Source organism: Pagrus major, chromosome 11 (assembly GCF_040436345.1).
Source record: "Pagrus major chromosome 11, Pma_NU_1.0".
Lineage (NCBI taxonomy): Eukaryota > Metazoa > Chordata > Actinopteri > Spariformes > Sparidae > Pagrus > Pagrus major.
The window spans coordinates 33,539,398-33,564,397 of NC_133225.1; the positions used below are offsets into that span (position 1 = coordinate 33,539,398).

General features: G+C 39.8%; 1 protein-coding gene across 2 annotated transcripts in view; it reads left to right on the top strand.

Moving 5' to 3' along the window:
• szt2 (SZT2 subunit of KICSTOR complex) overlaps positions 1–25,000 on the top strand; it is a 225,559-nt gene that overhangs the window by 20,288 nt on the left and 180,271 nt on the right. Inside the window, exons 16-27 of one of the 2 annotated variants that reach the window (XM_073477051.1) lie at positions 1,507–1,743; positions 3,530–3,608; positions 3,769–3,857; positions 6,129–6,297; positions 6,498–6,615; positions 7,428–7,541; positions 7,714–7,917; positions 8,058–8,152; positions 17,158–17,296; positions 17,405–17,728; positions 17,906–18,113; positions 21,293–21,340. In XM_073477051.1, the coding sequence (XP_073333152.1) occupies positions 1,507–1,743; positions 3,530–3,608; positions 3,769–3,857; positions 6,129–6,297; positions 6,498–6,615; positions 7,428–7,541; positions 7,714–7,917; positions 8,058–8,152; positions 17,158–17,296; positions 17,405–17,728; positions 17,906–18,113; positions 21,293–21,340 (1,824 nt within the window). The remainder of the gene's footprint in view (positions 1–1,506; positions 1,744–3,529; positions 3,609–3,768; positions 3,858–6,128; positions 6,298–6,497; positions 6,616–7,427; positions 7,542–7,713; positions 7,918–8,057; positions 8,153–17,157; positions 17,297–17,404; positions 17,729–17,905; positions 18,114–21,292; positions 21,341–25,000) is intronic. The other variant, XM_073477052.1, reaches the window with a different exon arrangement.

Consider the following 25,000-nt stretch of genomic DNA (forward strand, 5'->3'; position numbering starts at 1 on the left):
GCATAATATGTAACCAAATAGAGAAAATAAGAGAGCCGGACTGTGTCACACACTATTCCTGACAAATTATTATAGTTTCAACATTGTTTACATGTTTTCTTTATAAGACATTTGACAAGTTGTTGGTTTATGCTCTGCCATCTTTTCTTTTTCAAAACTGTCACAGTTCCTTAATTAAAATGATTGCCTACAGCTGGGTGTGGCTACAGGTGGATCAGACTGTGATGTGTGGAGATACCAAAAAAGCTCCAACAGTGTCTCATCTGCAGGGCTTAAAGTATTCCGGCACTGTGCCGGATTTCTGGCGTGCAGCGTTTGGCTACGGGGAAAAAAAAAATCGTCCTATATTTAAAAAAAAAACGTCTTGATATCACTTTCGAGTTTATGAGTTTGTCTGTCAATTATATGAGAGGAACACAACTCTCCCTCTCTCAAACTAACATTATTAGCCAATCAGAAGTAGAATAGGACGGGTCTTGAAAAATGTGCTTCAACCGAGTCCTATGCTGCATTGATGCCCGAGCAGAGACGTCACGTAGGAGAGTAGGATGGAGAGTAAGTTCATGAAGCCTGGGGAAGATGCCCTCCTAATTGATAAAGGATTAAAAAATAAATGGCGCTGGGCGTGGATAGAAGAAATGGGGAAAGACGGTAAGCCTTTCGGTAGCTGGTGCAAGAAGTTAAGAGAAGCAGGTGCTTGCTTCTGTACTTTGTGCTCGAGAAAGCTAATATATGCAACTAGCGGTAAAAAAGTGCTACCACATCACGAATCAGACCCCGTTCATAGAGCAGCTGTTCGCGCTCTCCAACACACAACATGATTACCGAGAGCAACAACCACAGCTGACGTACCGGCATCATTGACTAAATGTATGCAAGAAAATAGCTGAAGACAAAATTGCTCTGACAAAACAGTCTATATCTAATCAGCATGCCAGCTATTTGAACACCCACAGGATAACACCAGAGTTTATGAGACGTATTGCGGAAAAGCTCAAAAACGGCATGTTTTCATTAAATATCGACAAAGCCACTAACCAGAACATGGACAAAGTCCTCAATGCCCTTGTTTGTTTTTTTGATGAAGATGAGAAAGGAGTAAAAACTCAGCACCTGGCAAGCAGGAAAATGAATATAGCCAATGCCTCAGCACTTACGTACGGAGTCCCCCCACTTCTTCCAGTATGATCTAAGAATATTGATAATTTTTAGCCTTACGTGTGTTCATACATGCATGTAGTGTTCTTTGTGATGATGTCATAAGAATAGCGTTCCCTCACTTAAATAATCCCCACTACACCACTGATTGTCGCCTTGTGATTGTTGACACCTTGTGACACACACACACACACACACACACAAACACACACACACACACACACACACACACACACACAAACACACACAAAGTTCAGGCTCAGGTTTTTTTTTTGCTTTAACCCCTGCATCTGTGTGAAAGGAGGCTGCCAGCTGGGCACATTTAAATGAACCTCTGATGCTATGTAGGTACGAGAAGCTGCCGTTGGACTTCAGGACTCCCTTCATTTTCAACATGGAGAACTTTCCTCAGCCTTCCAACAATGCTGTCCCCCTCAGCATGGCGGCCAACCGGACAGCGTCCTCTACCCTGGCTTCTTTGTCCCGTTACTTCCTGCACCAGCGCTGGGTGTGGGCTGTGCAGAGCAGCCAAGGATCAACTGTGGCCATGCAGGCTGTTGCTCACATCCTGTCGATGCTCTCCGAGTGAGTTCACACACTTAATTGTCATAGGACATGTGTGTTTTTTGTGCCTGTATTCAATTAGCATTTTAAAGACTTTGTAAACCCACCATTGAAAGGTGCAGTAAGTTATAGAAATATCTCATTGTTGAGTCTCATTCCTACGTCGTCAAATAACAACCTGCGAGTGAGACTCATCAATCAACTATCTTTTTTCAGAATTGCTGATGCTCAGAAACGTCCCAGCAAAATACTGAGACAATAAGAATATTCAGGCAGGGTCTCTGCAGATACAGGCACCACCACACACTTCTAGTGGGCCATAAGTGATGATTGACCAGGATTACTTTTATAGTTAGACTTGTAGTTTTGGAGTCTATAAATTGTTTTTATAAATTTATAAATGAAACTCAAAACTTCAAGCAGATATTTCACAGTGAAAGCCCGAAAAGCAGAGGGTTGAGTTCGATTACAGGTGTGGACATTTTTTGATTGTAAGATGCATCGCAATGTGAACGTGGAAGGCTTTGCATCGATGCAGAGACGGAGCATAATCAGGAGATTGCAGCCAGTACTGGTTGTATGGCTTTGGCTGGACATAAAGTTTCAAAGTTGCTCTCATGCTTTGAATTATGGGCGGACATTAGGCTAACGTTAATAGATAAATTGGAGGGAGACAGAGCTCAGTAGCGAGTGATTTAAAAAAAAAAAATAAAATAAAATAAAACCTCAGTCAGTATTTTCAAAGCAGACGTCCCGAGGTACATGTTGCACTTTATGAACTTGCTGGAAAGCACAAACTGAAGGAGACACATGCTGTGTCTAACTTCTGCCTCACAACAATGCTTAACCACGTTAGACGTTATCACCTGAAGCTATCGTAGGCAGCAATAAAGAATACAGCAAGTCTAGCTATTCACCTGACAAATGAGGAGGCGCTGTCAACTTTGCCGTCCAACTCTGAGAGAGGTGTGTGCAGCAGAGTCATGTTTGTCACGTTTGCCAAATGTGCCCTGTCTTAGAGCTGCTGTGTGAAAATTATATTTTTTGTAGATTACAGCACACTTGTGAATCACTGCACTGTGTCACTCACTTGCGATGGTTAACATCACACATATACTGGTATTGAAAACATACAGCTTGTATATTGTAGACTGTTGTAGTCTAATTATTGGAATGACTATCTAAATAAAAGTGGAATTTAAATGATCAAAAAGTTATGGTGTGCAGTAATAAGAAGTATGTAAGTATGTAATAGAAAATAATTATTAATCATAATGAAAAATAATTACAGATGCCAATCATTGGGATGCATCAAGATGCATTGAGAATCATTTTGCATTCGATTTGTTCCCAGCTGAATCGAAATCTAATCCAATTGTGAGGCCAGTGAAGATTCAAACCTCTAAGTTCAACTCATAGTAATTTAATAGTGCTAAAAAAAACATTAAAGTAGATGTTATAGGAATCATGGAGTGCACAACTTTGTTTTAATAAACGTGTCCCAAAGCAGTCCATTACATTTTATATAGGCAAGGGAAGTTTATATGTATAGCAACTTTGAGCAACAAGGGAATTCAAGTGGTTTATTAGCACAGGTTGTGTATTCCATACACATGCATTGCAACGGACTTGGATAACAGTAAATTCTGAGAGAAACAATACCAGAAAACAGCTGAGGATCTTATTGCATTAGTGCAGAATTGTAATTGTTTCAACCCTGTCATAAATGCTTAAAACATAGCAGCTGGGTTTGGTTTGATGTGAAGCAGCATTTGTTCCCTGAAAGTGTCTCTTGATGTTTGTGTAGGATCCGCATATCAGAGGGCTTTCACTTTGCTGCCAGTGGAGAGGGGATTGTTAACATGGTGATCGAGCTGCCAATGAAGGTAAAGAACAGCAGGACACCAAGTCATGTGCAAGACAAAATGTTCACATTTTCCATTTGCTCCATATGGGGGTTTTATCCGCAGTACTGTAATGTTTATGTACATTTGTGTGTGGTATTACTAGTAATCCTTATTTGTTGGATTTAATTTCTATCCTCAGGGCATGTCAGGGGACACAGATAGAGAGAATCACTCCTGTATTGTTCAGTACATCCTGTTTCCACCTCACTCTACATCTACTAAGGACAGGTAAGACCTGTGGCAATCACCTGTATAGAACACATTATTTTAACAACTGTGGTCTGACTGACCTGCTTAAAAAACCCCTTTATTCATTTGAATAATGGGTGATGGCCCTTGGCTCAACCTTTTTTGCAAAATAAGGCAGCATCATGGAGCAACATACTGCAATAGCTAATCAAATACACCTACTGTAAGTGCACATTCCTGGTAGATTACTTTCACAGAATACAGCTTTTGCACACCTGTGGTTTGACAGGTGCATATTCTCCTACGCAATGTCTTTTCTGACCAAGGAGCAAATTTTCAGGTTAAGATAACCTTTGTCAGGTTAAGAGAACCTGATGGAGGTCTGAGTACCGAAATGTTGTTTTTAAAATTCATTGCAAGTGAGGTGAACAGTGTGGGGGAGTTTTTTCCTGATTTTGGGAGATTACTTTAAAAGATGAACACTATCATTTTTCTTGTTTAACTTGAGAAGATGGTGAAGGATGATGAAATGATTATTGCGGTGATAATTATCCAGAGCTGCCAAATTCTTCTTTAAAGTATTGTAAACTGCTGCAGTGTTGTGGTCTGTTATAAACCTTCAAACCCATCGATATGTTACATCTCACTTATACCTGATGATACAGCTTCTTGCTTTGTAATGTAGTCCTATTTTCATTCTGAAAATGAGACGATCCTGTTTAAAATGTGTGCGTTATAATGTGGTTACTTTGAGCCCAGGCATCTCATGTACCCAGGTTTCACATCATTTCAGTAACACCCCACCTTCACCCAAACTGATCAGATGCCAGTGATCAAAAGTCCTCTTAAGTCCCTTTAGTGGGCCACATGGCAGCCATCTTGACAATGTCCATCTTGACATAAGAATTTCTCCTAGAAACGGAATTCTTAGAATTATTACGTTTTCTAAAGTTTTTCCTTATAATTTAAAGTAGGTCCTTGTTAAGAAAATGGTGAAAATCTGTTAGGGAGGAGGACTTTTTAGTGTTTTGGGAATGTCTTAAAGTAATAATCTTGAAGGTTTTCATATAAATAAATATATGTTTAGTCACTATCTATTGCCGACCGAGGTAACACAATGATGATTGAGCCTGTGGCCCACTGATGAAAGCCCTTGCACGTGCTGTAGTACCAAAGATGTACACTGGGTGTCAGTGGTGACTTTCCAGGAAAAAATCACAAGCGGCACACAGTAAGTGACTCGTTCACCTGGCAGTGGTTGGTCAGCCAGAGAGAGTAGGTGGTTCATAATGACCGGAATAAGATAGCCTAATGTTAGACAATGAAAATGAATGAATGCATGTACATAACATTATTTTTTTAGCAACCATTTTTTATTCAGTAAATGATTAGTGTTATAATTACCATCTCAGAAGACATCATTCCCTTTTCTGCCAACTGACTGATGTCACACAGAAACACTGGAAGCAGTGAGGTCCAAATATACACCTGCAGTTGCCTCTTCCGGAAACCTTTGAGATTGCCACTTTACGCAAAGGTGAAAATGGTGGGAAGACAAAGAGGAAGGAGAAATATTGTCCAAACACTGAATGGTAGTGACTTAATAAAAAATGCTACCGTTAAGACCATGCAGGGACAATGTTTGTGGTCGATCTCAACATCACTAAGCCAACGCAGTTAACGCTGTAACAGCAGACAGTGATCACAACACTGAGATATTCGGCAACTGTAAAAATGTTCTTTTTTTATAACTGTAATATGCAACAATTTCTATCGTTATTTTCATCATTAGAATGATAACACATTCTTGCATCCAATAATATTCATAATTGCACCTTGTCTTAATAGAGGCTAAAGTCTATGATTAAGCCAATCGATTTCATTGTCAATTTCTTACCCAGTTTCACTAAGAATGCATTTTTATTTCTTGTTTTTTAACAACCAATCACAGCTTTTAAAATAATATGTCACACCTAGCAACAGGTCAACCATGCCTCCCCCACCAAGATAAACCTTTCCATCCCTTCCTTGCTCAGAGTTGCTCTAAGAAGTTTCCTAAATCGCTCTAAAACTAGGAGTCCTTGCTAGAAATGTTAAGGAAAAGTAAGGAGCTCTCTCAGAGGATTCTGGGAATGTTTGTGAATACGCTGTAAACGTGCAGACTTTTGTCCTTGGTAGTGTGACTGACTCTGATGGGCAGAACAAATCCTCTAATAGACTTTCAAAAAGCCAAACCATTGCGAGGTACTCGGTTGAGCTGTAATGGTACATTTGACACCTTGCTGTCTTTTGTCTTTGATGGGACTCCAGCTTCTCCACTGATGATGACAACGACACCGAGGTGGAGGCTGTAGATGTGGACATGGAGCTGAACCTTGTGACTGAGTGCTGGGTGGAACCACAGAGTGGCACAGTGATGAACTGCATGGACCAGCATCGCCACTTCCAGGGCCTGAAGTACCAGGAGATCCCTCAAGCAGTGTGTATAACTGATTCAAACTGCACTTGGTCCCACAGTGATAGTCTGGCCACCTACTTATTTATTATGAAACCGAGCTGAGGGCGTGCAAAGCACTCAGGTTACAGTTGTGTTGTCACAACAGGTTAGATGTATGTAAAGTTATTTGTGTCTAAAAAGCAGTAGGATGTGTTTAATAGGGAGTTACTGTGTTGTTATAGATCTTCCCAAGGGATCTGGCTTGTATGTCCACCATGATGACCTTTGAGTATTTGAGCCAACTATGTCAGAATAAGGAGCAGGTCTGCTCACTGCCAGCTGGGCTCAAGGATGTGAGAGGTAACAAAACACACTGTACATATTATAAATTGTGTAGCAGTATTTTTTTTCAACTAAGAATCTTATGTTGTGAATATTAAGTAAATGTACATTATGTTTACTAATCAAAATCTACCTAAAGTATCAAAAGCCAATACAAGTCATAATGGTCCCTCTGAGTGCTATATTATTCTACTATAATTTTTGATTGCTGTTTTATTGTTTCACTGTAAGCAGCATTTAACTGAGGAGGTTTGAGAAGCTAAATTTAACTTCTTTACTCTGTAATATAATCTATAAGAAAAACATCCCCTCATACACAAGGTAAGACCAAGGTGTAGATGTAGACTAAAAGTCTTCAGACTTCGTGAGTGAGATATGAACCCACCAGTGATCGACTTAAAGGAGTACTATGTAGTTTTGGGGAAGACATTTTAATTAGAAGAGAAAGCTCTTCACTGACCTAAACAAACTAAATAATCAAACTCTTTTTATTTTCATGACTGAATAAACTGAATAAACAAACTGACCTTAAAGGACAACACAATTTATACTTTGTTTATATGTGGCGGACCCTGCCACCTTTCTAGCTTCAAACAGTGTTCTGGGACCTTATTTTCCTCTGAGAACAGCTTGTTTATTAGCTTATGGAAAGTTGAGTTTGAAATTCTTCTCCAGAACTACATAGTGGACCTTTTCTAAAGGCTTTCAATGCAGTATGGAAAGTATTGAATTAGATTTTTTTTAATTTACAAGATTTGGATAAGAATGGAGAAATGCTTTATTGGAAAGGCAAAGTAAATAGTAGATGGGTTGCCTGTGTGTGTGCGCAGGAGAAGCCCTGGCCTCTGAGGACAGCATTTACATGGTTCCCTTCCAGTTTGACCTCATTCAGCTGCTTCCGAAATGCCAGCAGGTTGAGCTCTTCTTCCTCACATTCAGTACAGGTACCACCTACATCTTCATCTACTTTTTTCTATAGCAGTGTACAATCAAATAAAATTAACATTAAACTGGCAGACTAAGTAAATACCAGGGAATATTTTACCATTTACTTTTTACCATTTATTTTTCAGAAACAGTAACCTTCCATGTGTGTCTTCACCTTTGTGTCTGTAGGAGTGGAAAATGAGGAGCAGGTTCACAGCTCCTCCTGTCTGCCCAACGAGCTCCTGCTCAGCCTCTTCCACAACAGCCTGGAGCATGAGCTCAGTGACAGAGAAATCCCATTAGCTGACAGTGACCACGTCGCCTTCATGCACCAGATCTTAGAGCGAGAGCGAGACGGCCATGTCGCTCCTTTCTCCTTACCTGTTATAAAAGGTCAATACATGTCTCTGTATCTCATCTGAGCTGTGATTGTGGCTAATATATGTGACTTCCTGAAGGTTTAGATGATAACATGTATTTTCTGGTGTCTTATCTATCACTATTTTTTCCCTCAATGTGGTGTGTTTTGTCAGAGTATGTTAAGCCTCCAGACAGACAGGACACCATAATGTCATTCCACACTACTGGCAGCAGCAAAGAGGTGATGGGATCCACCAGCACTTTACAGGTAATCCATCCATATAAAATTCACATTCAATAGTGAATCAGTATGTAAGTTTTCATAAACATTATATAAAGGGCAATATCAGGATTTTATTTTAGGTTTTAATATATTCATTATTTTTCATATTATTATTCTTTCTTCACACTTCTCTCTCCCTTATTTCGTATCTGTCTCTGTCCCTATCCAGTAAAAGCCGAAAATGCCTAAAGAAATAATCATTTTTTTATATACGAGTTATTCATTGAATTTTCCACAATTACAGACATAGACCCTCGTACACAGACCTGGAGAGAAAGCATGATTACAATTGGAGGGGGGAACATTTTAATAAAATAAAGTAAAAGACAAGACAGAAAAAAACAAAAATAAACAAATACAAAATACTAACAAACAAGACACTCTGTGTGCTGCTGGTATAGGGAGAAAACATGGATAAAACATCCTTTATCCAATGGGTATGGGAGGGGGAGACGGGCTCTTCCAGTGTATCAGGATGACACGCCTTGCTAAAAGTGTGAGAAAAGCCTCATGTTCGATGAAACAGGGTGGCAGCGAGTTGGTAGTGGGAAGGACCCCAAACAGGCCTACTAAAGGTGAGGGGAGGATTTTGGTAGATCTGATGGTCGAGAGTGAGTCAAATACAGACTTCCAAAACAGAGAATGGGCAGGGCAGGTCCAAAACGTATGACTGAGGTTAGCTGGTCCTAGGTGGCACTAATCACAATTTGGATCGGTCCCAGGATAAATGAGAGCTAATTTGCTTTTAGACCACTGGACTCTATGATTTACTTTGCATTGTAAAACCCCATGCCTGGCGCAAATAGATGATGCATGGACCTATTTCAGAGCACACTTCCAGACTTCAGGTTCTATCTTCATATTTATGTCTTCGGACCAAATAGTGCGTCATTTATCAGAGAACGAGGATTGATGTGTAAGGAAAATGTTATATAGCTCTGAGATGGTACCTTTGAGGTAAGGATTAATGTTTAGAATGGTGGGAATCTCTAGGCACCTCACAATTCGATTACCATTCAGAAGGTTGCGATGCGATGATAAAATGATTATCGATGCATCTTGATGCATCTTTTTTTTTCTATACAGGATTTCTTTTTTTCTCACTGTGTGACTACTAAAGCAAAGTATTTGTAATGATCCATACTGAATTAACTTAGAATATCCAAAATATTTGAGTTTAGTTTGACACAACTTGCATATTGTGTGGCTCTTGTCCAGGTCCCGTTTCCCTTCAACTTCACAGAAGCCAAAATGCTTCGGACGCTAGCTTTTAATGCAGAGGGTGCCGGTCTGATTTAGCGCTCAGCCATCTCCTGTCTTTGTTATGTGCACGCCATCAACTGTCAAGGCGCTGCACTTCCGCACTTTCGAGTTCCGCCTTTTGCGTTCCGTCAAGATTACGTTATCAAGTAACATTTAGAAAATTGATTTTTGACAATTGTCAATCGATTCAGAATCGTCCACGTCCGCATCGCGATGCATCTAAGGAAAGATTTTTTCTCCCACTCCTAGTGTTAATCAACTTAGAAGGAGGAATAGCAGGAAAGCCAGGAAAAAGACTGCAAATAAAGTTTCTTAATTGCAAGTATCTGAAAAAGTGGGTTCTCTGCAATTTGAATACACCAACAAACTGATCAAAAGATGCAAATATTCCCTCGATATTAAGATGCCTGACAGATTTGATCCTACAGTCCCTCCAGGCTGCAAAAGCCCTATCATTAATAGAGGGATTAAACAGAGGGTTAGAGTACACGGAATGAGAGAGGAATCGTCTGGATCCCAAAATGGCCTTTCAGTTGAGTCCAAATCTTGAGACAGTTTTTTTACTATAATGTTACTGGAGTATGGTAATTGTGACAATGTTGGGGGAGGCACAAAATGGACAACAGAGAGGAAGAGCCACATGAAGCATCCTCAATATGCAGCCACGGTGGAGTTTGATTGCTAATGTGACACAAGTGCAAAATAGACCGAACATTGGCAGCCCAGTAATGACATAAAAAGTTTGGTAAAGCAAGGCATGTTAATTTGTATAGCAAAATTCAGACACAAGGCAACTCAAAGTGCTTTACAGGGGCATAAAAATTACATTATAAGAAATTAAAAATTGCATTTAAAATACATTAAAACAAATCATTAAAACAAGTTAAGAAATAGGAAAGTAGGCCTAAAATAGAATAGGTTAAAAAGAGAAGAACAGAAAATAAAAGTCACAGTGCAGTTCAAAGCCTTAAAATTGCTTCAGTGAAAGGCAGTGGCAAACAGAAAGATCTTCAGCCTTGATTTAAAAGAGGTGAGAGTTGGAGCAGACCTGCAGTTTTCTGGGAGTTTGTTTCAGATACGTTGCACATAGAAACTGAATGCTACTTCTCCATGTTTAGTTTTGACTCTGGGGACTGAAAGCAGACCTGTACCCTCTGGATGGTTCATAACGTGGCAGCAGATCAGAAATGTATTTTGGCCCGAAACCATTCAGTGCTTTATAAACCAACAGCAGGATTTTGAAATCTATTCTTTGACTGACAGGAAGCCAGTGTAAAGATCTGAGAACTGGAGTGATGTGATCTACTTTTTTGGTTCTTGTTAGGACTCGAGCAGCAGCGTTCTGAATCAGCTGCAGCTGTCTGATGGATTTTTTAGAGAGTCCTGTAAAGACACCGTTACAGTAGTCGAGTCTGCTGAAGATAAATGCATGGATAAGTTTTTCCAAATCCTGCCGAGACATAAGTCCTTTTATCCTGGCTATATTTTTAAGATGATAGTAGGCCAACTTTGTAATTGACTTAATGTGGCTGTTGAAGTTCAGGTCTAAGTCCATGATTACACCGAGGTTTCTGGCTTGGTTTATAGTTTTTTCAGTCTTATCTTTGTTTAACTGAAGAAAATTCTGACACATCCAATCATTGATATGTTCAACGCATCTACTTAGCGTTTGTATGGGATTATATTCCCCTGGTGATATGCAGATGGCACACAAATTTACATAACCATAACTATGGTAACATATTTTGTTGGTTTCGATTATCTGAACTAGAGGAAGCATGTAAATGTTGAATAGCAGAGGCCCCAGAATGGAGCCCTGGGGTACTCCACTTGTCATTTTCATCTGTTCAGATGTGTAATTACCAACAGACACAAAGTAGTCTCTATCATTTAGATAGGATTTAAACCAGTTTAGTGCTGTACCAGAGAGTCCCACCCAGTTTTCCAGTCGGTCCAGTAGTATATTGTGGTCGACCGTATCAAACGCAGCACTAAGATCCAGTAATACTAAGACTGAAATTTTGCCATTGTCTGCATTTAAATGAATGTCATTGAGGACCTTGACTAGAGCGGCCTCAGTGCTGTGATGTGATCGAAATCCTGATTGGAAGACATCAAAACAGCCATTTATTATTAAGTAATTGTTCAGCTGTTGAAAAACAGCTTTTTCAATGATTTTACTTAAAATAGGGAGGTTTGATATGGGCCTATAATTATTCATTACTCAGTGTCTAGATTGTTCTTCTTCAGGAGGGGTTTAATAACTGCAGTTTTCATGGCTTGGGGGAAGACGCTTGAGAGAAGAGACATGTTGATAATCTGTAGCAGATCTGAAGTCATGCAGTCTGAAACTTTTTTGAAGAACCCTGCTGGTAAAATATCAAGGCAGCAGGAGGAAGATTTCAAATGTTGTATTATTTCTTGCAGGTTGTTGTCATTGATTGGGTCAAATTGTGTCATGGTGTTAGAGTTGGTTTTCGGTGGACACATGGACAACACACCTCCTGTACCTGGTACGGTGGCACTGACCGCTTGTCTAATTTTCTGAATTTTGTCAGTAAAGAAGGATGCAAATTAATTGCAGGCCCTGGTAGATAGATGTTCAGAGGCTACTGGCACAGGAGGGTTTGTTAGCCTGTTGACAGTAGCAAACAGGGCATGTGCATTATTATTGTTTTTGGTGATAATGTCTGAAAAGAAGGACTGCCTTGACTTTTTCAGTTCTAAATTAAAAATGTGAAGTCTCTCTTTATAAATGTCAAAATGAACCTGGAGATTTGTTTTTCGCTACCTGCGCTCTGCTTTTCAGCATTCCTTTTTTTCCATTTTGGCCAGCGTGGCATTTCTCCAAGGAGATTTTTTCTTACCAGAGACCACCTTCACTTTAGTGGGTGCAATGGCATCAATAACATTTGTAACTTTAGAACTGAAATGATCTACAAGGTCATTGACAGAGAACCTGGAGAGGGGAGGTGTGGAAGAGAAAGCCTAAATGAATATGTCACTGGTGTTTTCAGTGATGTAGCGTTTTGAGACGATCTCAGTTTGAACATTTGTGTACACAGATATGTCACTCTCAAAGAAAACACAGTAATGATCAGAGAGAGCAACATCAGATACCAGAACCTTTGAAATGTTCAGACCCTTGGAGATAACCAAGTCGAGGATGTGGCCCCTGTTGTGTGTGAGCTGCGTCACATGCTGAGTGAGTCCAAAGTTATCAAGGACACAACACAATTCTTAAGTCCATCTGTCCTCAGGTTTGTCGACATGGATGTTAAAGTCACCAACAATTAACACACAATCAAAGTCAGTGCAGATAAGAGACAGTAACTCAACAAGGTCATCAAAAAAATCCGTACAGTATTTAGGTGGCCTGTAGATAAAATTTCCATAAAACATTTGCTTGCATTTGAGTAACTCATTAAACAGAATACTTACACCTCCTCCTTTTTTATGCATTCTAGTCTCAGTTATGAAAGAGAAGTTTGGAGGGCTTGACTCAATGTAAACAGCTGCACTGTTATCTTGGTCCAACCAGGTTTCAGTTAAAAACATATAATTAAGATTGTGTTTGATGATAAAATCATGTATTAAAAAAGATTTTTTTTTTAATTCAGAGAGTCAAAACCAGCTGTGCAATTGTTTGCGCCAGTTTGTGGCTGACGAGGAATGGGAGCTAAATGTAATAGAGAGCAGATTTATTTAGACACTTCCTGTTTCTCAGCAAATTCACCATTTTTCTATTACCTGTAAACACAAGAATTGAGGAGGCTGCCTGAAGTCCAAGGGGCTTTTCTGGTGGGGAAGACATTAATGATATCAACTTCGTAGCCTGGACCCGGCACATATCAGTTAGAGTTAGTTGTATTGTCTACATGGACATGATGTGCTCTGCTGTTATCAGACTGTGGAGACAGAGGACGATTCTGAGGAGGTGGGGGGCGTGATGACATTTCGGTGATGGTTTTTAAAGCGTGGTGGTGGGAAGGGGGCTGGGTGGTGAGAGATTTAGGGGAGAGAATATGGGATTTGGACGTGGTATGAGTTTGATTCCAGCACTGATGAGCTTTTTCATCTCGTCCAGGAGGGGGGAGGAGGGGGAGAGGCTAACTGGAGAGGGCGGAGAGTTGGGTGGGGTTAGGGGTGGTGGAGAGGGAAGTTCCCTCTTGTTGAAACTGGAGGGCACTCCTCAAATGATGACTTGAAATCAGGCGCCAGAGCCGCTCTGTGGTCCTCAAGTAGCATGCTAATCTCAGCCATAGTTATGCTAGCAGTTTGCAAAGTTTCTTTGTCCTTTTCAGTGGCGCTTCCCTTGTTTTTGGACATTGCTGGGTAGTCGGTATAGCCTTATAAATCAGCTGCGCACAGTTCAATGGACAGTTGCTAGTCTAGGCTTAAAAAGGTAATTAAAAGTGTGTTAGTGGGAGCGAGCTGAACACGTGTCTACCCTGTGCATCTCATACCGGAAGTCCAAAGAAATAATCTTAAGAAAATCAATCAATAAATAAAGATTTGGGGTCCCTGGGTAAGGAAGACAGTTAAAGGCCTTGAAGCCATATGTTCTCTGCACAGGTTTCTAATACAAAAAATGTATTTTTTATGTCTGTTGTGCATTTTGTGCAAGTTTGGTTGTTTGGATCATACACTGTATGGCAAAATGTATGTTGATTTGTGAATCACAAATTCTCTAATAAAAGTTGTTGTTGAGATAATATCCAGCCCTAGCAAATAGAGTCCAGTTGCTCCTAAAAACCAAATTCTTAAATTCCTTTTTTTCTGTTTTAATTTTGCAGAATTCTGGTTTTTAACTTTTCACGCTAATTTTATCAGTGGAAAGTGTCTAATAAGGTGAATGAATAACATGTCAACAAACTATTAAGATATAACAGTAGATTTAATGATGCAACACAACATTGCAATATATATATGAGGCCTGGCAATATAACGTCAGCTGGCAATCAGCTCTCGACTGCCAGCACCACACCAGCGTGCACATGAATAAATGCTCACCACAGCATAGTAAATCAGCTTTTATCATAACACCAGAAACCAAGCTTGGTAAATGACATAAAAACACAGGGGTGGGGCTTCACAAAACACCCAGATGGAACTGTTGACAGGAGCACTGTTTTATACAGAAAGGAATTTCGGTACCATTGGAGTACTTTAAGCTTGAAATGGTACCACCTTTTAAATTCAGAATGTCCATTTATTCATTGATTCACTCATCTTACAAATACATTTGCATTGAAATATTTTTAAAAGCTTATGGCAAATATTGATGTGTGATTAATTTCAATTAATTAATTAAAGCTTGTAAATAATTTGATTTAATTTTTTTAATCACTTGACATCCCTCAATTATATCAAGTGCTTCAAGTCTGAAATACATGACTGTTAACAAAATGTTCCATTTATTTGTCATTTAGTAACGTACAGGTGAGTTTGCGGGAGGCTACTCTCATTTTCCGCCAGCGCTCCTCATTGTTTGCAATGCTTTTCTAGAAACAGCCGTAGCTTCCTTAGCTTTTCTCAAGGGATAGCCGACTCTGCGCACACAGCCAAAAAGTCCTGAGCAACCTTTCACCTTGAATCTGCTGATGTGCTTGCAGCAGTAATGGTCGTTTGAAGAGGCGTGCTCCTGGTGTTTTTCCTTGTTCTTCACATGGGCTTTAGACGCTACGTGGTCATCGCACATATTTTTACAGGTCCAGTCAACGATATGTGGACAGAATTGCAGATGCAGATCCATCTGTTAAGAGTTTCTCCAGAGTTGAGCCTCTGAAAAAAAGTGATCATCCAGCAAAACAGCCATCCGCTTAAAATGTACAGGATTGGTTATAATCTAGGGCACAGGCAGCAGGTGGAATAATGCAGAGTCATGAGGATAACTGCAAAAGAAATAGTATCTTTATTTTAACTAGGGCTGTCAAGCGATTAAATAAATTAATCTAATTAATTACAAGCTATGTGATTGATTAATCAAAATAAAATGCACATGCCAATATCTGCCGTACGCATTTAAAAATATTTCAATGCAAAAATATCTTGTTAGATGAGTAAATCAATGAGTAAATGGACATTCTGAACTTGCTGCATAAACTGCACAAAATGGTGCTCATGTCAACGGTTCTATCTGGCCGTTTTTGTAGCCCCACTAGGATCTTTCCTGACAATGTTTTATAATTTTTAGCAAATAACTTGCTTAAACTTAAAAAAAAATTTAGCTGTTGCTAAAATGGAATGTTATACAGTAGAATCTGGGACTTTCATGTCATTCACCAAGCTTGGCTTCTGGCAGATTTCCAGCTGTACTTTTCCCTTTAAACACACCGACCCATTCGGCTCACAGCTGTGTCTCTGGGGGAGAAGTACTGTATAATCCAAGAAGATGGCCGGTCAGACAGTAGGTTGCCGTAGGTTCAGTGTCGATTCATCAATTAACCACATCCCATTCTTGGTTTGAAAAAAATGTTAACAGTTAGTAACTGGCTGCAGCGGGACTTTCCAATTCTGTAGGCCTGTGCTCAGCAGTGTTCAGTAATCTGCCTCCTTTTTTTTAAGTGTTATTTTTTAAGTGTGTGGCCTAAACTATATTCCCTATAACTTTAAACACTTAAATGTCTTTACTGATTACACTAGTAACTGCAAACAACGATGCATGTTTGCTTTTACCATGGTAGTTATGCACGGATCAGTTATATCCATGGACACCGCAGAAAATCCATGGAATGGGCGATTCAGGTCATAAAAATAAACATTTGGATTAATATCAGATAGGTTGCTAGTGGGCGAAATAATATATCTCATTAACGTGTAAAAAATTACATTGCCTGAACCACCGGCAGCGGAAACAATAGAAGTGCGTCTCTCCATTAAGAGAGCTGTGCACAATTATGCACGAGGCACATCAGTTTAGCTTTATTATTTAAATCTCTCTATTAGTTCTGTGTTACTATTAAAAATACGGTATATGTAGAGATAATGTTTAATTTCCTGCTTGCCTATTTTGACAATAGGCTGTGTACATGTTCATCAAGAGTCTCTATAGCTGTTAAAGCTGACTGACAGCTGATCCAGCTGTGATCATCAGAAATGGACGTTGCTTCACGTGACAGGAAACATGGATGCAGTTTAGGTGAAATGGGATGTACTCATTGTTGTGAAGTGATGTAAGGCTGGTCCCATGCGCAAGAAGACCCCCCGAACATTGTCTCCCGACGAAACGTTAGTTTTTTGTCCTTAAAACAGAATTTGTCAAATTATGGCAAGTTCTTCAATATCCCTCTTCTTACAGTCAATTCCATTTTTATTGCTGTGATTTATTGTAATTCAGTGATTCCGTCCGCATTTTCTGCATCGTGGAAATCATAGGGCCCTAAATGATCTGTACTATAATGACTGACACAATTAATTCAGTATAAAGTCCATTTCCATCACAAACTCATCAAGTCACAGTCACCACTTTGCTGCTTGCAGTTTTCAAAATACTGATTTAATTTGTAATTTACTTTCTTTTCACTAATTATTTTGAGTTGGTACTACTTGTATTTTACGCTCTGTTAAACTAGTCAGTGAAACTCAACACTTCCTGCTGATTTTTTTAAATTAAAGGCCGACCAGGAAAGGGAGGTTTGATAACCCTTGAGCTGCTGGAAAATTTTGTGAAACATAAGTATTGGAAATCTGCAAATCTGCATCCATTTCCTCTCTGTCTCTGGCAGAGTTTCAGTAATGCAGACCTTGTGGATGAAGAGCCTTTGCTGGGGGAGAGGAGCTGCTCTACTCAACAGTGGAGGTGCTACGTCAAGTACATCAGCTCCCAGCAGATCCTCCTCACCTTCCTCCCTGCTTCCTTCAGAGGTACACGTTAATTTATGTTGTATCATGTTGTATAAGTCGTTCTTAGATTTTCAACCACATTCTCAGAATGCAGAAATGTTAAATGTGGGTACCATGTTTATCTGGCAGATGTTCTGATGTTGATGACATCAGGGCTGGAGACAGAGCCTCAGAGTCATGTCAGCACACAAGAGGATGACACTCTGACTCCCAGCAACAAATCTCAGGCTGACTCCCTGTCTGGCTCGACCAGTGGGCTCGACAGATCTGAGTCTGGCCTCAGTCTGGCCAGCAAACTGCGGAGGAGTTCCAGCAGCGGACACTTCACTGCCAAGTCCCCTGTGCTCTCACCACGGTCCGAGGGCCAGACGGGGCCCGCTGACCCCCTGACCCTGGTCCAGGACGGCTGGGACAGCAGAGTGTCTGAGACAGAGACTGGAACCCCAGGCTCAGGTCTCTCTAATGCTCTTGTATCAAAATAAAAAGTCAAAAATGATTGACGGGCCAAAGTTAAGCAACACACTTGTTAAATGTTACCACGCTACATAAATGTATTTTTACACACAACAGGTAGGACTGAATGATTTGGGGAAAATATTTCTTTCTCATATAATATTTCTTACTTCCCAGACCTGGGAGAAAAAGAGGGAGTCCAGTTCTCTGAACCACAGAAGGCAGATTTCCACATCAGCTTCTGCAGGGAGGGTTCTCAGCCGAGTACCAGTGACAGCAGCCAATTCAAGTGCCCAGTCTACGTCTACAACTGCTCCCTGGAGCACCTCAAGGAGCAACTGGTACACCCCACCTCTAATCGCCAACCCAGGGACATCTTCTTCAGGTACTGTGCCCACTTGCAGCAAGAAAGACAATTGCTGGGTCAAATACTGTAAGAAAGAAAACTGGTACCCATGTCGAAAAGGTTTCAAGGAATTACAGTGGTAATCATGATAATAGTTTTTAGATTTTCAAATAATTTGGCATTAATTACTCACTATTAAGTTACTATGTAATCAACATTAATTATCTAGATAGATTATGAAAATTCCCATCGTTACAACTTGGATCTTACTTTTTTGTTTTAGTTTCCATTCCTTTTTGTAATAATAGTAATTCCTCACCAAGGTCATTTCTGAGATCTGGGAATACAGGGAAATCACTCAAGGTGGTCAAAGTGATCAGGACAGTGGGATTCTGCAGCCAAAGATAGTGGAGAGTTTTGCAGTGACTGCTATCAAAAGGAAGTGAACTGGCTGGCTGGCCCAAGTGGTGTGAAAATAATGTTCTATGCTACCCAGAGTGTATCACATAACATTTTACCTTTGGGTGATGTGGGTTCTGTGGCTAGTTTTAATTTCTATACACTTAGTTGCAGATTTGTGTCAGTAGTCATAGATGTTTTTCTTAATTCACATCCAGAAATTGGGGTCGGGATGTAGAGTCAAGTCCTTTTCCCATTTTGTGCTTGTGAGAGTTATGGAGCTTTCTGACATGAACATATTTTATAAAGTTTTGAGATGCTGTTTTTGTGCCTCTGCGCTGATGACAACAGTGGACAGAGGCGTTATGTTTTCATTTGTCCGTCCCATTGTGAGCATGATATCTCGAACGCATAGGATTTATTTCAATTTGGTATAAGTGTCCATAATGACTCAAGGGTGAACTGATGCCAACAAAGTCTACAAGAAATCTGAGCATCTGTGAAGACAAATGCAGGGTTTGAGCACATTGCATCTGTATAACATCAGAAAGATGAGGTCCTACCTGAATCAGTGTCCCCCTCAGCTCCTTGTGCAGGCACTAGTCATTTCTTGCCGTGATAACTGTTACATCCCTCTGGCAGGGCTGCCGCCATGCTTGCCTACGTGGCCACTAGCGCAGCAGCCACCTATATAAAATAACTGCAATTTGCAAATGAATGGCAACTTCTCCTACCATCACTGTGAGGCTGGAAATCTCAATCCCAACTCTTTTCCTGTGTACTCCCTCAGTGATGGGACAAGTTACTGAACTCACTGCAGTCAGCAGAATCCCTTTGTCTTCGAAAATCACTTGAAGAGCTGCTTCTTCTGAAAGTACATACTCTCCTACTATGCTCTTTCTTTCTCTCTCTCTCTCTCTGTCTGTTTCTTGATTGTTCTCTTATGCACTTATGTTACTTCATACACCTGCAGCCTTGTGTCTTATCAAATGAAACATGGATCTGAGTGTTGCAGCACTTCGACTGTGTCATTTGACTGTACCTCATTTGTAAGTTGCTTTGGACGAAAGAATTTGCCAAATGAATATAAAAACAATATAAATGTCATGTAAGTGGGAGATCCACAGGTAAGTTTCATACCAGAAGCACCTTGGAAATTGTTTCACCATTTGTGTACACCACTGCACTTCTGACTTAGGGTTAGGGTTAGGTTATTAATGAACCAGATATTTTCTAATAGATCAAAATATGATTTGTACCGATGATTCAACCAGCATAGTTTCAGGGGCTAACAACAATGTTTATTCAGAAAATCCGGATAGCCTATTTGTTTGTTTACAGCCTGTCTGATGCTACTTTATGTTCCCAGATTTCAGCAATTACTTTGGTAAGTATAATGTTATTAAAACCTATATAATTTATGGACAAACCTACAGGTGCATCTCAATAAATTAGAATATCATGGAAAAGTTAATTTATTTCAGTAACTCAATTTAAAAAGTGAAACTCATGTTGTATAGATTCATTACAGCCAAAGTGAAATATTTCAGTCTTTATTTGTTTTAGTCTCCCAGAAAATTAGAATATTGTGAGCCTTTAAATGGTCTCTCAGTCTGGCTCAGTAGGCTTCACAATCATGGGGAAGACTGCTTATTTGACAGTTGTGCAGAAGACAGTCACTGACACCCTCAAAAGCCTCAAAAGGTCATTGCTAAAGAAGCTGGCTGTTCACAGATTGCTGTATCCAAGCATATTCATAGAAAGTTGAGTGGAAGGAAAAGTGTTGTAGGAAAAGGCGCACAAGCAAGAGGGATAACCGCAGCCTTGAGAGGATTGTCAAGCAAAGGCCATTCAAAAATATGCGGGAGCTTCACAAGGAGTGGACTGAGGCAGGAGTCAGTGCATCTGTCGCTCAGTGGTCCAAAGTCCTCTTTTCAGATGAAAGTAAATTTTGCATTTAATTTGGAAATCAAGGTCCCTGAGTCTGGAGGAAGAGTGGGGATGCACAGAATTAGCTTGAAGTCCAGTGTGAAGTTTCCACAGTCAGTGATGATTTGGGGAGCCAGGTCATCTTCTGGTGTTGGTCCACTGTGTTTTATCAAGTCCAAATTCAACGCAGCCATCTACCAGGGAAATTTCAGAGCACTTCATGCTTCCTTCAGCAGACAAGCTTTATGGAGATGCTGATTTCATTTTCCAGCAGTACTTGGCACCTGCCCACACTGCCAAAAGTACCAATACCTGGTTTAATGACCATGGGATTACTGTGCTTGATTGACCAGCAAACTCGTCTGACCTGAACCCCATAAAGAATGTATGGGGTATTGTCAAGAGGAATATGAGAGACACAAGACCCAACAATGCAGACGAGCTGAAGGCCGCTACCGAAGCAAACTGGGCTTCCATAACAGCTCAGCAGTGCCACAGGTTGATAGACTCCATGCCACGCCACATTGAGGCAGTTACTCATGCAAAAGGAGCCCCAACCAAGTACTGAGTGCATACATGAACATACTTTTCAAAAGGCCAACATTTCTGTATTATTAATCATTTTTTTACTAGTCTTATGTAATATATATACAGTATATACACACGAGTTTCACTTTTTAAATTGAATTACTGAAATAAATTAACTTTTCCACCATATTCTAATTTATTGAACTGCACCTGTAGAAGAGCCAAGATGTAATAAACATGGATTATCCTTTAATTAATTATTTCCCCACCAGTGTTTCACATAACTGACAGAATTTTTGTCAGAAGTAAGTTGCAGTCCAGTTAACATGTGTGTCTTTGATTGTCTTTGCGCGTGAGAATAGAGCTCCTGATGCTGACTCCTGGGAGATGAATCAGCAGATGAAGTTCAGGTAGCACTGCTTGACTCTGTTTTTCTGCTCTCCTGCTCTCCTTGCTGAGGTGCTGCTCAGCTTTCATTGGACGCCTCTGAGAAGTTAGGATGCGCTTGTTTTCTGTAGAGAGGGAAGTGTTGCTTTTCTTATACTGTTGCCTCCAAAGCCATCTTCCCTTCCCAGGCCTGTCTGTGCCTCCATAGGCTTGTGTTGCTGCATACACACAGTAGATGCAGTGCTGCCATGAGTCATTAGTTTACATGATTTTCCATTAAAAACAATGCAACACTGCAACAGTTAGTCATCAACATGAGGAAGTCAGGAGGTCAAGATGAAGGTCTTCTATCCAAGAATATCACATTATACATCTGGATGCAAGGATGCCTGTGTTTGTGCATTAAAACTGATGCTTACAGTATGTGCTGGCAGTTGACTGTTTGCTAACATGTTTGGATGAAAGTTTGTCAGATGTTTTGTTCTGATGTTGTTGTAACAAGTCTAATAACAAGTGGCCCAAAAAGTCAGTAAACGGGAAGTGTTTAATAATGGTATTTTGCAGCATCCAGGCAATTTGACAGTGACATTACGCAAGTTAAATATTCCTTCGAATGGAAACTTCTGTTGCACTAATAATAACAGGTATGGCTAGGAACATTAGTGCGAATGGTTTGGGACACTAAGGCCAGACTCAGAATGCAGGAGGATTTAACCCCGATTTGCCCATCCTGTGAATGGAGGAGAAATCTGGGCGGAGAGCTTGGTCGATCCCGAGGGATTATCTGTTAATGTGAGGGGTGTACACATCCAGTCTTAAACCCCCCAAACTGTTCCAGACTTGCTGGGGCTGCCACAGATAAATATCAAACAAAATCTGGATAACATGTGATTATCATTACGTCAGTACTTTCACAATAGCCTGCTACAGGCTGGCCATGTTAACAGGTTAGAGCAGCCACACTGGCTGTGAGAGTCACGTTTGTCACGCACTCATGGTTTTTGCCAAATAGACCTGCAAAAATGACCTATACAGGCATATCGACATCATACCAGCGTTCTTCTACACTTTTTACATCTGTATCTGTAGAATATGTATAACAGCTGAAGGGCAGGTTTTTCCTGTGCACGCTTTTTTTTTTTTTTTAAATCTCCTCTCCTGTTCTCATCGACTTCAATGATTCGTTTGTTTTGCTTTTGTTTTTTCTGACTGCAATGTATTAACATTACTACAGCAAGTTGTCTTGATTTGTTTACATTTGAGATCACGCGAGAGAGACCATGTGAGAGAGATCACGTGAGGTGGTGCACGGCTCCCTCAGGCACGATAATCTTCCTGTGGTTTGTTATGCGCTGTTATTTTCAAGTCTTGTAGTGTGTGCAAGATTCTCCTTATGTGCGTGATGCAACCCAATTTCACAGTTGGTTAGGATTTTAAAAGTCCTGTAGTGTGGCTGGGCCTTAAAGGGAAACTCACATTTTTTCACATTAAAGGTCTTGGGGGAGTATTACTGCATCTGTGAAAAAGTGGTAAAACTTTTTGGCTCCAGAGGAAGCACCTATCCATAATGGTGAACTAGTTACGAGTCAAAGATTTTGGCCACTTATCTGTATTATTGTCCCAAGTATCCGGTAATTCTTGTGAGCCATACCCTCCACCTCAGAAACGTAACAACGTTCTGTCAATATGTAACAGAATTTCTTACAATATAAGCAGTAGGGGGACCATGTTCTGTCATAGCCAAGGAGTCTATGGCCTGACAAACATTGAAGACCCCTGCCACAGGGGAAAACAAGTTCTGTAAAGTTCTTATTATTTAGTAAATATATGAAAGACACTTGATTCATCAACATGCGTTGTGTTATTGTTATTGTTATACACCTGTTACACCTGCAGCACTGTCACATTACTGCACATTTTCTTTTGATACAGAGAGTACAGAGGGATCCTTTCCTCTCAACTTGGGAACTGTTGTGCTTTCTTGCAGAAATGTCTTTTGGTCAATTTTTGTGTGCATGTGATGGTGGTGGCCTGTGTGTGTTGTCTGGAGTGTGCCACCAGATTGATTATAGACCCTTAGTTGTATCAAATTAATGCAACCTATAAAATAAAAGATCAAGAGGGCTTTTTGTTGTATTTTGAGATAAAGAGAACTTTTCTTTAAAGTCATCATGAGATGAAAGGGTAAATGTTGAAACAGGACACAAATTCTGTCTTCTGGACACCACAGGCACAAAGATAATAGAATAACAAATAGTAACATTTTAATTCTTCTCCAAAATCATATAAACATATATATGGGTATATATATATGTATATATGTATATATGGGTATATATATATGTATATATGTATATATATGTATATATATATGTATGTATATATGTGTATATATATATGTGTGTATATATATGTATATATATGTGTGTATATATATGTATATATATGTGTATATATGTATGTATATATGTATATATATGTGTATATATGTATGTATATATATGTGTATATATGTATGTATATATATGTGTATATATGTATGTATATATGTGTATATATGTGTATATATGTATATATATGTGTATATATGTATATATATGTGTATATATATATGTATGTATATCAATCAATCAATCAATTTATTATTTAAAGTGCAAAATCACCATGGTACATGGTCTCAATACACTTTACAATAAAATCAAGTACAATAATAACAGACAATAAAACAATATTAAAACACCACAGGAAAATGATAAAACAGTTAAGAATTAGTTTAAACCAAAATATTGAGTAAAGAGGTGTGTTTTAAGACGGGACTTAAAAATTGCAGTGGATGTAGCTTCTTTGATACCTAGTGGGAGGGCATTTCAGAGAAAAGGAGCACGGTAGGCGAAGGCCCTGCCACCAGCTGACTTTTTATTGATTGGTGGGATGACAAGGAGGTTTGAACTAAGAGAACGAAGAGGACGTGGCGGAATGTAGGAAGAAAGTAGTTCAGTTAAATAAGATGGTGCAAGTCCATTTAAAGCCTTATAAGTTAAGAGAAGAACTTTAAAATCGGCTCTAGCTTGAATGGGCAGCCAATGTAGTGATGCCAGGACAGGAGTTATGTGACAGAACCTACTTGTTTTTGTTAAAAGTCTGGCGGCTGAATTTTGCACAAGCTGAAGGCTCCTAGTAGTACAGATGGGGAGGCCAGAAAAAAGGACATTACAGTAATCTAAACGGGAAGACACAAGGGCATGGAGAACCACCTCGGCACTACGCCGGGACAGAGCAGGGCGGATTTTGGCAATGTTACGCAGGTGAAAGAAAGCCGTCCTGGTGATTTCCTTGATGTGAGTCTGGAAAGTCAGGGTCGGATCAAAAATAACACCTAGGTTTCTAATGTGCGTGCTTTCAGAGATTGAACAACCATCAATATTAAGACAAAGACTGTCAGAGAAGTACTTGTAGTTATTAGGCTTAATCACCAGCAAATCAGTCTTAGCAGTATTAAGCATGAGAAAGTTTTGACTCATCCAGATCTTGATTCGGCTTACACATGTTTCCAGATTTTGTATTTGAGAGGGGTCATTAGGCTGTAGTGGGATGTATAGCTGTGTGTCATCAGCATAGAAATGGAACTGTATACCATATTCGGCAATTATCCTACCCAGAGGGAGCATGTAAATACAAAACAG